This window comes from Gymnoscopelus microlampas (assembly GCF_963454915.1).
Source record: "Gymnoscopelus microlampas genome assembly, chromosome: 2".
NCBI lineage: Eukaryota > Metazoa > Chordata > Actinopteri > Myctophiformes > Myctophidae > Gymnoscopelus > Gymnoscopelus microlampas.
The window spans coordinates 32,248,973-32,262,908 of record NC_139939.1 but is presented as its reverse complement, the minus strand read 5'-3'; the positions used below and the strand labels follow the sequence as shown (position 1 = coordinate 32,262,908).

The 13,936-nt window shown below is 43.3% G+C and overlaps 1 protein-coding gene across 3 annotated transcripts in view; it reads left to right on the top strand.

Moving 5' to 3' along the window:
- The first annotated feature begins 1,813 nt into the window (after positions 1 to 1,813).
- The window catches only part of rgs12b (regulator of G protein signaling 12b), a 68,616-nt gene continuing 56,493 nt past the window's right edge, over positions 1,814 to 13,936 (top strand). For 2 of the 3 annotated variants that reach the window (XM_084073038.1, XM_084073040.1), the window contains exons 1-4: positions 1,814 to 1,933; positions 4,764 to 6,079; positions 6,542 to 6,781; positions 7,230 to 8,210. In XM_084073038.1, coding sequence (XP_083929164.1) covers positions 5,042 to 6,079; positions 6,542 to 6,781; positions 7,230 to 8,210 — 2,259 coding nt within the window. In that variant the 5' untranslated portion in view covers positions 1,814 to 1,933; positions 4,764 to 5,041. Of the gene's footprint in view, positions 1,934 to 3,442; positions 3,464 to 4,763; positions 6,080 to 6,541; positions 6,782 to 7,229; positions 8,211 to 13,936 lie in introns of those variants that run through there. The other variant, XM_084073039.1, reaches the window with a different exon arrangement.

Sequence of the window (13,936 nt, the reverse complement as noted above, 5' to 3'; positions counted from 1 at the left end):
AAGGGCAGAGCTCACACACTATGCCAATATGTTGTAAATCTTCTGTCGAGCAAAATGTTCAGGCCGCACATTGTTCATGTTGGCAAGCCTACAATTTATGTTACTGCCTCTTACTCATGAAGAGTAGTGTGTATTATATGATTAAACTACATTATTGCTATTATTACCAAACTGCTCATGTGGCTCATGAAGCAGTGTGAACTCTAATAACTTTTTTGAGGATGAATTACAGTCTGCATTATGTGTCACTAACATTTGTGAGCCATCTCCACCTATCATAAAAACGTAATCACATTAAAGAAAGCTCAAAGGGAGAGTAAATGCAGCAGACTTGAGTTTTACTGATTCAATCACGTATTTGAAAAGAATAAAATGAATTGCAGAGATTGACCATCTGTTTCTCTGCTGTTTTGATGTGTTTCAGGGGACAGGGTGCAATAGTTGATTGATGTCTTTCTGGACTCTGGAGAACCAGGGTCAAGAAGACCTTGGTTTGTACACTGACACACCCTGGAGAACCAGGGTAAAGAAGACCTTAGTTTGTAGACTGATTCACCCTGGAGAACCAGGGCCAAGAAGTGTCCACTTATCAGGTCCCACATCTCTCTCTCTCACTCACTCTCACTCACTCACTCACTCACTCACTCACTCACTCACTCACTCACACACATTTTAATTTCTTTATTTGGATTTTCAGTTTAAGACATGAAACATGGAGGAAAAAAAGCAAAGCAAGATCATGATCAGTTGTATAAATACGCTAGACACAAACAGACTGCCATACAGTTATGGGTATAGATGACAGCTGTCTTTTCCATATAAAGTGACTGCCAATAATGGCAGACGCAGAACAATATTTCATTAATTGTTTTGCCCTTCTTTTTAGCCAGTCCAACAATTTGTAGTCCTCGCACACGAATCTTATAAGATGGACATGCCCTAAGCTGCCAAATATCAAAGCAATTGTTTTACAATTGCACCCACATGCAGAGATGGCATGTGCCAACTGCCAAGTGGTTGGTAGGTATTTCAGTTTACACACACACACACACACACACACACACACACACACACACACACACACACACACACACACACACACACACACACACACACACACACACACACACACACACACACACACACACACACACACACACAGAGAGAGAGAGAGATCATGGGATTGTGAACAAAACAAAATAATATGTTGTGTCAGTGTCCCCCCCATGCCCCATGCCCTCGTTTTTAGTTAAGAATCTAGATACCTTAAAAGTACTCACATTGTTTACTTAAGTAAAAGTATCAATACGGCAATGTAGACATACTCAGTTACAAAAAGGTCTGGTAATCAAAATGTACTTGAGTAAAAGTAAAAATGTATGGGCATCTAAATATACTTAAAGTACCAATAAGTAAATGTACTCATCTGAATGGCCGTTTCACAAGTTGTCATGTGTCTAAAATGTATTTAAAACATCTTTTGAAAATAGCCAAAGTTTAAATAGGTTTGAAGTGGTTAACATATATTTTGTAATAATAATAAAAATCTACAAAGTAACTCAAGTTTTCAAAGTAGTAGTAGTAGTGGAGTAGAAGTACAATATTTGTCTCTGAGATAGTGGAGTCAGTAAGTAAAACTATTGAAAATGTAAAACACTCCAGTAAAGTTAAAAAAAATCCTCAAAAGTGTAGTTATAAGTACAGTAATTGAGTACATGTACTTAGTTACTTTACACACTGGTCCCCCTCCCCTCCCACATCACTCTAAACACACCTCCTCCTCCTCCTAGTCCTCCTCCTCTACTTCGCCAGATGGTGCAGTCTTTTCTTTTGTTTACCCATCGTCCCAGAGTTTATACCTTCCTAAAACCTTAGCTACAAAACTATGGGATTTGCCTGAGCAATCATTCATCATTGGACACTGTGGGGGGAAGTAAGTTATTTTAAAACTCGCACTAAATAAACTCATTAATACCAAACCAAACATCTTTGTTTTAGAACATAAAAAGAAAAGACCTGCAGCCACCTTTTTTCCTTGGCTTTACAACTCAGAATCAGTGTTGCCATGTCGGCTTATTATAAGCGACCCTGGGCTTGTTTTTCTGTAAAGTTACTTGTGAATATTGGCTAGTTGAGGGTTGCGTTTTTTGGGGCTTCTTTCTAAAGTTGAGTTGCTTATTTTGGGCTTGTTTCCTAATGTTTAAACCAGTGTTTCTAAAACATCATGTCAAGGAGACCTCAAAGTAATATGTAATTATCCAAGGACCCCCCATCTGAAAATATTTTGTGCCAGCTGGCACAAAATACTGTAGGGACCCCCCCATACAAGATTTGTGTTGTCAAAATGTTTCAAAAAATAGTTTTTTCCCCCAAGATAAAAATAAATAAAAAAGTAGAAAAAGCTCACACCGTGTCGCATCGCGACGCGTTGTGAGCTTGTAGATCGGCTATTTTTAAATAGCCGATGTATATAAATTAGGTTTAAAGTGCTCATGTGGCTGCTTCTTTTGGGCTTGTTTTCCTAGACCTGGTTGCTTATTTCTCTCGCAAAACCTGGCAACACTGCTCAGAATCATATACCGTTAGCCAGCTGTTCCTTCCTAGCTGTTGCTTGGAGACACATTCATGCGTGTGTAGTCCTGCTTTAATATAATATAATATATACTTTAATATCTAACACTCTACGACACTCTGCGTGTGATGTTTAGTTTTGACACCTGTGTGTGAAGTAGTTCTTATGCAGCTGTTGTACTTTATCTGTGATTTCTCAATCTAACTTTTATCAATTTCTCTCGGCAAGCTCGTTCAATGCGTGACTGACAGCGCGGAAAGCCAATGACAGCGACATGGCCAGTGTTGCCAGGTTTTCAGAGAGAAACAAGCAACACGGCTCTATGAATACACGCCCAGAAGAAGAGAACCCTTCGCCCTTTAAACACATACGTTAGCTATTTGAAAATAGCAGATCTACAAGCTCACATTGCGACGCGTTGTGAGCTTGTAGATCTGCTTTTATAAATAAATAAAAACAAAACAACAAAAAACGTAAACAATGACATTTTAACCAAACAAATCTTCTATGCGGCTCCCTGGCATAAAATGTTTTCAGATCGGGGTCCGTGCAGACAATCAAATACATATTAATTTGGGGGTCATTGACTTGAAAATGTTTAAACAACATTTAGGAAACAAGCCCAAATAAGCAACTACACTTGAGAAACAAGCCCAAAAAACTGTAACCCCCAATATTTACAAGCAACTTTACAAAAAACAAGCCCACACAGTAGCTTATAATAAACGGACATGGCAACACTGGACATGGCCGTCTGTGTACACCGTCGTCGTCATGGTTACGCTACGACATTCCAATATTCTGGAAAAATGGGGGGCGGGACTATGCGTTAAAATAAGCACGGGTGGATGCGCTTTTTGAACAAGAAGTCACGGATATGAAGAAAAAAAAGTTTGTAACTGTTGTAAAAGTTCCAGAATAAGCCGTGCAATGACTTTGTTTTTTTTGCGGACGAATGTACCGTTATTAATGTAGATGTATTTAACCTAAGCCGAAATGTCCTCGATGTTAGTTAAACAGTCATTATTAGCCCTGTTAGCAAACTTACCATTGGCTAACGTAACGCATCATCCAGTCTGAGTTCAAGTTAGTTTGACCATGTTCAGTGCATGATGAACATGATGGCCTTTGTTTAGAACATAAAGCAGAGCAGACATACTGTAGTGGCTGTTGTAGGTGAATACAGAAGTCAAAGTCTTGTGTTTCAATGTACCAGTGTCTGTCCCCCGCATGCTTCTACCTCTCACCTGTAGCACCCCGCCCACGCTCAGGTGTTTAAAACGAATACCATAATGCCCGCCCCTAAACACAGTCGCCCCGGGGCAAATCCGGCGGTATTCAGCTGGTATTCCTAAACGTAACCTGTTGATTGATTGAATACTTTATTAACAGTTTGCAAAGATAAGCACAGGGAAGTACAGTTCAATACAAGGTCTGTTAAGAGGATTTTAAACCCAAGAAAGCACAATGGCTTGTTTCCATTGGGGACAGACTAATATACAATACTCTGCAAAATCATCATATAAACGAGTAGACCAGGCCCAATTGCAAGTTGCTGTACTCTGTCCTCTACCCTGAGTCATCCCACCCTAGCAAAGTGAGAAGGGGTTAAATGAGTTGAAGATGTAAGGCCAAGCAGTAGCCTAGTCTGACCAGTTTGTTTTGGGATGTCTGGAGACTTGTTTTGAAGGCCTTTGTGGCGCTATGGTACCATGAGGTGCCTGCGTAATCGAAGTGACATTGGATGAGTGCGCCGGTAAACTATGCCTAAACCTAACCTTATACAAGAACCGCTGATCCGTGAAAAAAATGGGGGCGAGCGTGTTTTGGGGCGAGTCTTCCGGTTACCTTGTCACCACCATATTCAGGTGTGGCTTCATTTAAGGTCCACAACATGATCGAAATCTGATGACTTACTTGCTGTTGTCATTGCCAAATGCCAACAGAATTAATGTTTTTTTTTCATGCATGTGAATAAAATGACACTTAATATAATGCAACATTATAGAAGGGGAAGACAAAGTATGCCAGGCAGAGACAAAGACAGCTATAATATGAGGATAACAGTTCTACACGGTAAAAGCTGCAGTATTCATTTGTCCAGTTTTGTTTACACCTGTTCCCTCTCAGAGTTAAACTATCACTCACGATTTTACAGTGTATTTTGTCTGTTTGTGTGGTTGTGCTACAGGTATCATGGCATTAAAACCGGGGAAGAGCGCTGCATATGGATGGGAACGATAGCAGAGCAACGCCAGAACTGAGGCCATGCTCTCACTCCTCTGTCACATTTAGGCCCTCTGCACGGCTTTTCATAGCACCTTGACACACAGAACAGCATGAGAAGAGGAGACACATCGAATATGTCCCTGTGTACGTGCTTTGGCAGTGCCTGCTGATGTACACTGAAGCAACTGACGCAATCTTTCTGCATCAATAGATAAGAGAAAGGGAAAGTTTGCTAGAACAATGTTCAGACAACGAGATGCATCCTCCAAGGCACGTGCCGGTGGCGGAAGCAGTTTGGCCTTACATCAGCCTCCTCCGTCCTCCTCCACCCAGCAGGGGCGTATCAGGGCTGTGGAGGTGGCAAGGGGGAGAACGGGGTATGGCTTTACGCTGTCTGGCCAAAGCCCCTGTGTCCTCAGCTGCATACTGAAAGGGAGCCCTGCAGACTACGTTGGTTTGCGTTCGGGCGACCACATCCTCTCAGTCAACGACATCAACGTCTCCAAGGCCTCGCACGAGGATGTGGTTAAATTGATTGGCCGCTGCTCCGGCGTCTTGAGATTAGTCATTGCCGAAGGTGAACGTCACCGAAGGCACCACCACCGTGCCGCCGGAAACCGTCACCATAGCAGCGCCACGATGTCACCGTCTTATCTCGACTCTTGCTCCAGCGACGAAGAGCTGGGCGGGTTTCATGATGGTGGTGTCAACAACAACAATAGCAAATTGTCCCGTGGCGCTTGGTATAAACCCAAACTGGACCCTAAGCAGATGGGTATCAACCGCGCTGAGAAGGTGGTGGCAGAGATGCAGTCTGGAGGAATCTTCAACATGATCTTTGAGAACTCCAGCCACTCCTCCAGCAGCTCTGACAAAGAGAGGGCTGTGGTGACTTCCTCATCTAAACATCGTCCACTGTCTGAACCGGAGTTCCCTCTATATCGGAAACACTCCCGCTCCAGGAGTAATCCCAACCTGCTGTCCGAAGAGGAGATGGCCCGAGTTCTGAACGACGACTCAGTCTTCCTGGACTCTGACTTCCACCAACTCCATCTCCACCACCACGATGAACATGAGGTGGAGATAAGGGAATGTCACGAGCTGGCTCTGGACCCCAGCGAAGGCATCCTCAATGTGGGCATGATAGTAGGCTATCTTGGATCCATTGAGCTGGCCTCCACAGGGGCCAGCTTGGAAAGCGACAGTGTGCAAGCCATCAGAGGCAGCATGCGACGTCTCCGGGCCGAGCAAAAAATCCACTCATTGGTCCTCATGAAGGTATAGTTAACTAATCTACCAGTTTTCCTTTTAAAACCATGCATTGTGTCATGTAGGACGCTAAGAGCACAGTTTTCTCTCGAGCGAATAATCGATTGGGAGAAGATTTATCAAATACAATTTTAGTTATCGAATATTCAGTTTAGTGAATTTAGTAGTATACAGTATGTGCCATGTCCAACTTCACTTTAAAATGTGAATGCTTGTCTTGGTGGTATATTATTATATTATATTATATTATATTATATTATAAAATAAAAATGTAAAAAAATATAAAAGAATAAACATTTTATATTTTTACTTTTCTTTGCAGTAATGGTACTAAACACGGTAAACTTGTGATACAACAAGTGCATATCAACACTGAAAGCTGTCATATTATTGTTTTTAATGTCCCTCTAGTAGTGAATGCGGCATCACATTCTTTGCTACCAAGTTATAACACCTGATCACTCCCCACAGGTGATGCATGACAGTGTGCGTCTCTGCAGCGACAGAGGTCAGGTACTAGCCACCTATCCCGCAGAGAAATTAGCCTTCAGTGCCTGTTGCCCTGATGACCGACGCTTCTTCGGATTGGTCACCATGCAGGCCACAGATGACCACGACGAGCATCACTACAACAATGGGCGAGAGGAAGAGAGCAGTTTGAGAACTTCCTGTCATGTGTTCATCGTAGATCCTGACCTCTGTCACCACCAGGTCTGACTAAAATGTCATGTGCATGAGACATTTATTTAATTTGGTATGAAATTATGTTAGAGGGCTAGACCACTTTGTTAAAGGTTTGGGTTGTGTAGTTACCTTGCCATGATATAACTCCAAAGGTGGGCAGGAAATCAAAAATAATTGCTCCATAGAAAATTGATACTACTTAATATTTTTAACTAAACAACCCAAACCTCTACCAAAGTGGTCTAGTCCTTTAATGACATCATACATTAATCATTGCTATGTCGCACGCACGCACACGCACACACACACACACACACACACACACACACACACACACACACACACACACACACACACACACACACACACACACACACACACACACACACACACACACACACACACACACACAAACAATTTAGAGAAGAATTACATATTTGATTGAAAATTTCCATCACCACTGTCATTTCCTCAGGTCCATTTGGGTGTGGCCACAAGGTTTGGCTTCGAGTGTACCCCTGACCCAGACACAGGCGGCTGTCTGGAGTTCCCCCCGACATCCCAGCCCCTTCTCCAGTTTGTCTCTGTCCTCTACCGGGACATGGGAGAGAACATTGAGGGGGTCCGGGCCCGAGCCTTCCATGACCCAGACAACGATGCCCAGCAGAACCACAGTACCAGCAGCAACAGTGACAGCGGGATAGGTAACTTCCTGCCAGAGGAGAAGAGCAACAGGGTGCTGTTAGTGGACCTCGGAGGACCTAACCACAACCCTGGCCCACGCCACTGGGACAGCCCTCCTCCCTCCCAGCAGGCCTGGAGCCCCAGTCAAGGAGCCCCCGCCTCCCACGTCCCGCCTCCCCCTCCTCCGCCAGCTCTGAGAAACGGCCACTACCGCCACGATCCGCCTCTGGCCGACCTCCCCCACCCTCTCCCCTTGCCTCATCCCTCTCTCTCCGATGGGCCCGGCCGGCACTCCCGAGGGCCCCACCCACACCACTACCCACCGGGGAAAAGGGGAGGAGCAGTGGGAGGAGGAGAAAAGAGAGGTGGAGGAGGAGGAGGAGGAGGAGTGGAGCAGCATCGCTGGCTGCCCGTCCATGTGTTGAGAGACTGGCGTCAGCAGCACCATCACAACGTGCACGGCGCGAGCAGTGACCAGGAGTCCTACGCCGAGTCCACCGACGGATGGTCCTCGGCTAACTGCAGCACCCTGCCCCCGCCCATGAACAAGATCCCGGCCGACCGCTACCGGGCCCCGCTGGCCCCCGGGGACCACCTGCCACCACCTGGTGGGAGCCAGCCTCCGCCTCCACACTCCCACACCCACAGGCTGGCCGTGCAGAAGGATGAGTGGGCCAAGAAGCTGTTTGGCGTCGGGGAGAGGGAGAGGTCAGGGACAGAGAGAGGGGGCAGGGAGAAGAAGCGAGGGAGCGCCAAAGACGGGGAGAAAAAGGTACGAGTGAGAACGAGTGGTGCAAATGTGTGAATGGATGCATTGGCTGTTCTGTTCCATGGTTCTCAACAAGGTTATTTTTCTATATACATTTTGATTATTATTTTTGAAGTCATTTTAATCTAGCAGATGACTTCCTGTGTTTTTATCAACTTTACTCCAAATAGTTTGAATTCTCGTTTTGACCTCAGTGAGAAAACTAGCCATGCTCTCCACACACAGTGGTGTATGTTCTGCTGTCTTATGCTAAGCTACTTTCTGGGACTGTCAACTTCTGGAAGGCGAGTGTTAAAACTAACCCCGAGATGAGAATCCCCAATGGCAGGCTGCAGCCCCTGTCACACGCTCCTGTGGTGGAAAATTACTCTCCAGTGTGTATCCAAGCCTCCCGTTTATTGCAGCCATAAATTCATCTGTGTTCGTCCATGTGCTCTCAGACATAATCTAATTTAGCTCCTTAGGGCCTTGTACTTTCTCATTCAGTCACTCAATCAGTCAGTTACTTTTCCAATAGTGTTGAAATTTGTGAGGAGACATAAAATGTAGCTGAAACCAATTTGATGTACTGTGTAATGACCCAAAGCACATTGATAGCTCCTGTTGTAGACTGCAAGTACATGGAGGATGAGTCATTTATCCACTCTACTCCGGTATCAACTATCAAAGCATGCATTATTCATTTGCAGGACATCTGTCTGCGGTGAAAACCATCTGTTTCTCTCAGTAATGAACACACACCTGAGTCTTACAATAATCCTACAGTAGTCCTACAACAGTAGACCAGTTTGTAGACTAGTTTGTCTGGTGAAAGGAATCATTTATCCACTATTACGTATTGAACTGTTAATAATAATAATAATAATAATAATGTGTGAGGGAGCTTGGATTTTTTACAGACTTTTGTGACAGCTTCTCTATACACTTTTTTAGTCTACCTTCCAACATTCATGCCAAAGTGATGCAGGCACCAGAAATGTACCGGAAATGTGTTTATTTATCTATTTTAATGTCAATATACGGTTTCTGAAAACATAGTTGTTGCGTTCCAAAATAACCTGAGAGCTAGTACCCTGTAGTGTTCATTTTGCCGCGGAACTTCCATGTTGTTTTTCTATGTTATTTTGAACAGAATTCTGGGAATCGCAGTTCTGACGGACAACTAAAATGGATGTGACACAGTGGGAATATCAGTGATTAAGTGGACATAGCCATTGGGGACACTGAGATTGGTTTGCTGTGTCACCAACCTCATGTCAGTCTATTCTATACCACACACACTCCCTGACAAGATTCCTGCTGGGTTTTTGTCCATTGCTCTCTCACAATCATGCCCACTTTTTATTTAAAGGCTAGTCCAGCTATTCCCAACCTTTGGGTCAGGGCCCACTGGTGGGCCTTGAGGGTATTGCAAGTGGGCCCCAAAATAATTGGCAAAACACTAATATTGTAATGGTAATATAAGATTCATATTTTAAAAAATAATGTAAAAAAAAAAGTTTCGTTAAAACCTTGACATTTTTTGTTTCATTTTGATAACGAAAAATGTATGAATTTATTGCACAGACACAATATGTTGATTTGTTTTGAAAATCTGTACGAGTAGTAGCAAAAAGTGTGTTTAGTAGAAAATGATATTTGAAGGACATTGTAGTCAGGCATGAACTGTGTATAGATTTGTGTATGAGCTACTCTTAAGAGTTATTGGTGTTAATGTGAAGTGGCTTGTTATAGTGTTATAGTCAGGCACATTTTGGTTGGAGGTTCTTCAGTGGCCATAGTTTTGATAGCATGTGTGACGGTTCAGGAGTTATGAACAGCCTGTTAAAGCACCAGCATGAGGCTGATTTGAAAAATGTATGTATTTCTTCATCAAGCTAGTAGGAGTGTGTGTGCAAAGTTTCACGGCAATCGAACGCTGCATTCATGATTTGAGGCATTTTGTTCAAAACGGATCACTACTGATCAGAGACAAATATACTATGTTAGTTCCATTGATCCAAGCTGGAACACAGAATAGATTGATTGATCATTAAAATAGACATGCACCCATCTGACCACTTAACCCTTTAAGACGCATCTGTGTCATTTTAAGATTTCTTTGGCTCTATAAAAATAGCAGATATACAAGCTCATAGCGCGGCATTCACCGAGTGCCGCGCTACGAGCTTGTAGATCTGCTATTTGTTTTTTTAATCGTGAAAATGTGTGCAAATCTTTAGTTTCAATATATATATATACTTTTTTAAAGCGAAAGTTTTTAACTCAAATCTTTGCTTCTGGGGATTTTACAAATGTCTTCTAAATCCTAACAGTTTTTTTTTTTTTTTTACTTATGTTGCTATATTTTCAATGGTTTTCAAACTTTTTTCATGTCAAGGACCCCCAAAATAATATGTATTTGTCCGCGGACCCCCTCCCATCTAAAAATATTTTGATCCAGGGACCCCCAGAAGCAAAGATTTGAGTTAAAATGTATAGAAAAGATTTGCACACATTTTCAGAATTTTTCTAAAAATAGCAGATCTACAAGCTCATAGCACGGCACCGAATGCCGCGCTATGAGCTTGTATATCTGCTATTTTTGAATAGCCAAAGACATCTTAAAATGACACAGATGCGTTCCCGTCCCGGCCTTAAAGGGTTACAGCAAGTGGTCACATGGGTGGCCTACGAACACTTTAGAGTTTTTCAAGTGGGCTCTGAAGTGAAATAATGGATTGTCAGACACACATCTTTGGAAGTCCCCTTTCTTCTAGATATTGAACACTGTGTGGGAATAACTTCTCTTGTTCCTTTGATTGTATGAAATTGTTGTTCTCCCAGAAGGGTATTTGTGGACCCGTGTCCGAGACCCCCGGGGGGACAATTAGAGGAAGTGTCCACCAAGGCAGAAAGGGGACAGGGTGGCTGTCATAGACAGGAAGATGGATGTTACCCTCTCTGAGCAATGTTCTCAGACTGGAGACACTTGAGCCTTGAAGCTGACTGGTTGTGGCTGTGATTCTAGGATTTGTCACAGTTAAAAGTGGGCTGAAGTTCAGTCCAGAGAAGAAGCTGAATTTAGTTTGACAGAAGTTGTTGTAGCATTAGTGCAGGGGTCTTCAACGTTTTCAGGCCAAGGACCCCCTAGTTGAGAGAGAGATGAAGCAGGGACCCCCTCTATATTGTATACAATTGTGTTTCAGATGAGATACGTTTTTTTTTTAAACTTAGTCTGCTCTTTTTCCCTCTACACCTATAGCCTCTTTGCCAAAAATAGCCGATCTACAAGCTCTCAACGCCTCCCAGCGCGAGGCGTTGAGAGCTTGTAGATCTGCTATTTTTGGCCAAAGTTCTCCTCAGAAAAGGGGATGCTAGGGTTCAAGTGGTTAGGGTAAAAAAAAACAAAATATCACACAAAGATTTAGCGGACCCCCTGTAGTAGCTCTGAGGACCCCCTAGGGGTCCCGGACCCCCTGTTGAAGACCCCTGCATTAGTGTATTGATATACTGTATGGTTGTCTTAGTTTCATCCGTCACCTTTTAAGTATTTGTGCTGATTTGATCTTATTGTAGCTTAAAATCTTTACTTTTGTGTTGATGTTTGCCACAAGGTGGCACTGTTTCACTATCTAAAACCCAGGCAAAATTCATTTGAATTCAGAAATGAACTGCCTTAAAATGTTAATAATTACAAGGCAATAAACCAATTCAACTAGTTATGATCAGCCTTGTAGATGCAAGATCCTGTGCGTGTTTTAAGCCGACTGTGCACATAAGGTTTAAATAATCTCATGGAAGCTCTCAGGCACAGACGAAGCTCTCAGGCACAGATGCTATGATGTAGGTGTTTTTGCGGTAACCGTCTTCCATCCCGACATCTCGCCACTCCGACTAGTGGCTTCCGCGTGCGGTTAGGGTTAGGGTGAGGGTTAGGTATAGGGTTCGTTAACGTCGGAAAGGCGACATGTCGGAAAGGCGCCATGTAACCGTTTTTGCAAGTGATAACTGCCTTGTGCTGTTTTCTAATGGCATACACTGCCAAATTCAGGACAGTCATGAGGAACTGCAGCGGGTCATGCAAAGGCTGAATGGTAACACCACTACACCCTGGGCTTTAACATACCGTATTCATGCTTGTTTTCAGTGGTGTACTCAGATGTTTTACTTACACTAAAGTAGCAATACCACAATATAAACATACTCTGTCTGTCACAAGTAAAAGGCCTGTATTCAAACTTTTACCTTAGTAAAAGTACAAAGTTTGGCCATCAAAAGATACTTAAAGTACCAAAAGTGAAAGTACTCAAGTTTGTCAAAATGTTTCACGTCAAGTGTGGCGCGTTGTGACTTGTGAACTTGTTTTCTTTCTTGTTGTGAGGCTATTTCTGAATAGCCAAAGTATAAAATAATGGTTATGTTATGATACGATATGTTTTTTTATTAGTAATCTAAATCTGCTAAGTAACTAAAGCTGTCAAATGATTGTAGTGGATTAAAAATGACAATATTTGCCTCTGAGATGTAGTGGAGAAGAAGTATGTAGTATCAACAAAGGAAATACTCAAGTAAAGTAAAAGTACCTCAAAACTGTACTTAAGTACAGTACTTGAATGAGTACACATACTTAGTTACTTTCCACCACTGCTTGTTTTCTTTTTCCATGGCAGACAGCTGTGTTGTCTCTTAAACAGGAAGTATGCGTCTTCTCTGTGGAGAGACAACAAAATAGTGGAAGTCAAAGAGAGAGTGTGTGTGTGTGTGTGTGTGTGTGTGTGTGTGTGTGTGTGTGTGTGTGTGTGTGTGTGTGTGTGTGTGTGTGTGTGTGTGTGTGTGTGAGAGAGAGAGAGAGAGAGAGAGAGTGAGAGAGAGAGAGAGAGAGAGTGAGATCAACTGTGCAGATAAGTGCAGAGAGTGCTCTATTTTCTAGTCAGATCTTGTCTTCCACAAGCCTCTCTGACCCAGCTCTGATGCAGCCACACCCAGACAGCCTAGCACAGCTGACTGACATCAACACTTGGACTTTTATGGTCTAATCCAAATCCCCAGCGTCCCTTAACGATCCCTTTGTTTTGTCTTACTGTATGCCACATTGATTCAAGATTGTTACATTACATAACATAACATAAAGGTATACGAGAGTAAGATTCTTGATTAATAAACCTCAATGCTCTTTTTGAGAATAAATAAAGGTTTCAATCAATCTCACAGAGAACAGCACCTTCCTGGACCTTCCTTCTCCAAGCACGTTGGTCATCAGCTAGGGGCTCCCAGATTTTCAGGTCAATTCCAAAGCTCTTCAAGGAGGGTTTCAGAGCGTCTTTGGAGCCACCTTATACTCGCCATTTCTCAGCAGTCTTGTGCAGGGCATTATTTTTTTTCTTCATTTAGAATAGCCAATCATTTTTTACGCCTTTTTCCCAATTTAGTCGTTATGTCAATTGATTCCTCCCCACACACATTTCTGTGTTGTCACTGCTGTCGTATCCTACTGACTCACCTACCAGTGAGGAGCCCCCACCGGGAGGTCGTAGAGCCTTCGTTGTGCTCCTCCTGCCCAACACTCCCCGCTGACAGGTGCCGCCACAGCCCGTAGGATTACGTGCAATGACCAATATCACTCTCCAATATCACAATTGGCCCGAACACAGGCCAATTGTGTTCATCTAGACGCCCGACCAAGTCGTATGTACCTCGGTGGGTTCGAACCCACAACCTCCGTGGTGGTGGGCAGGGACTTTACCACT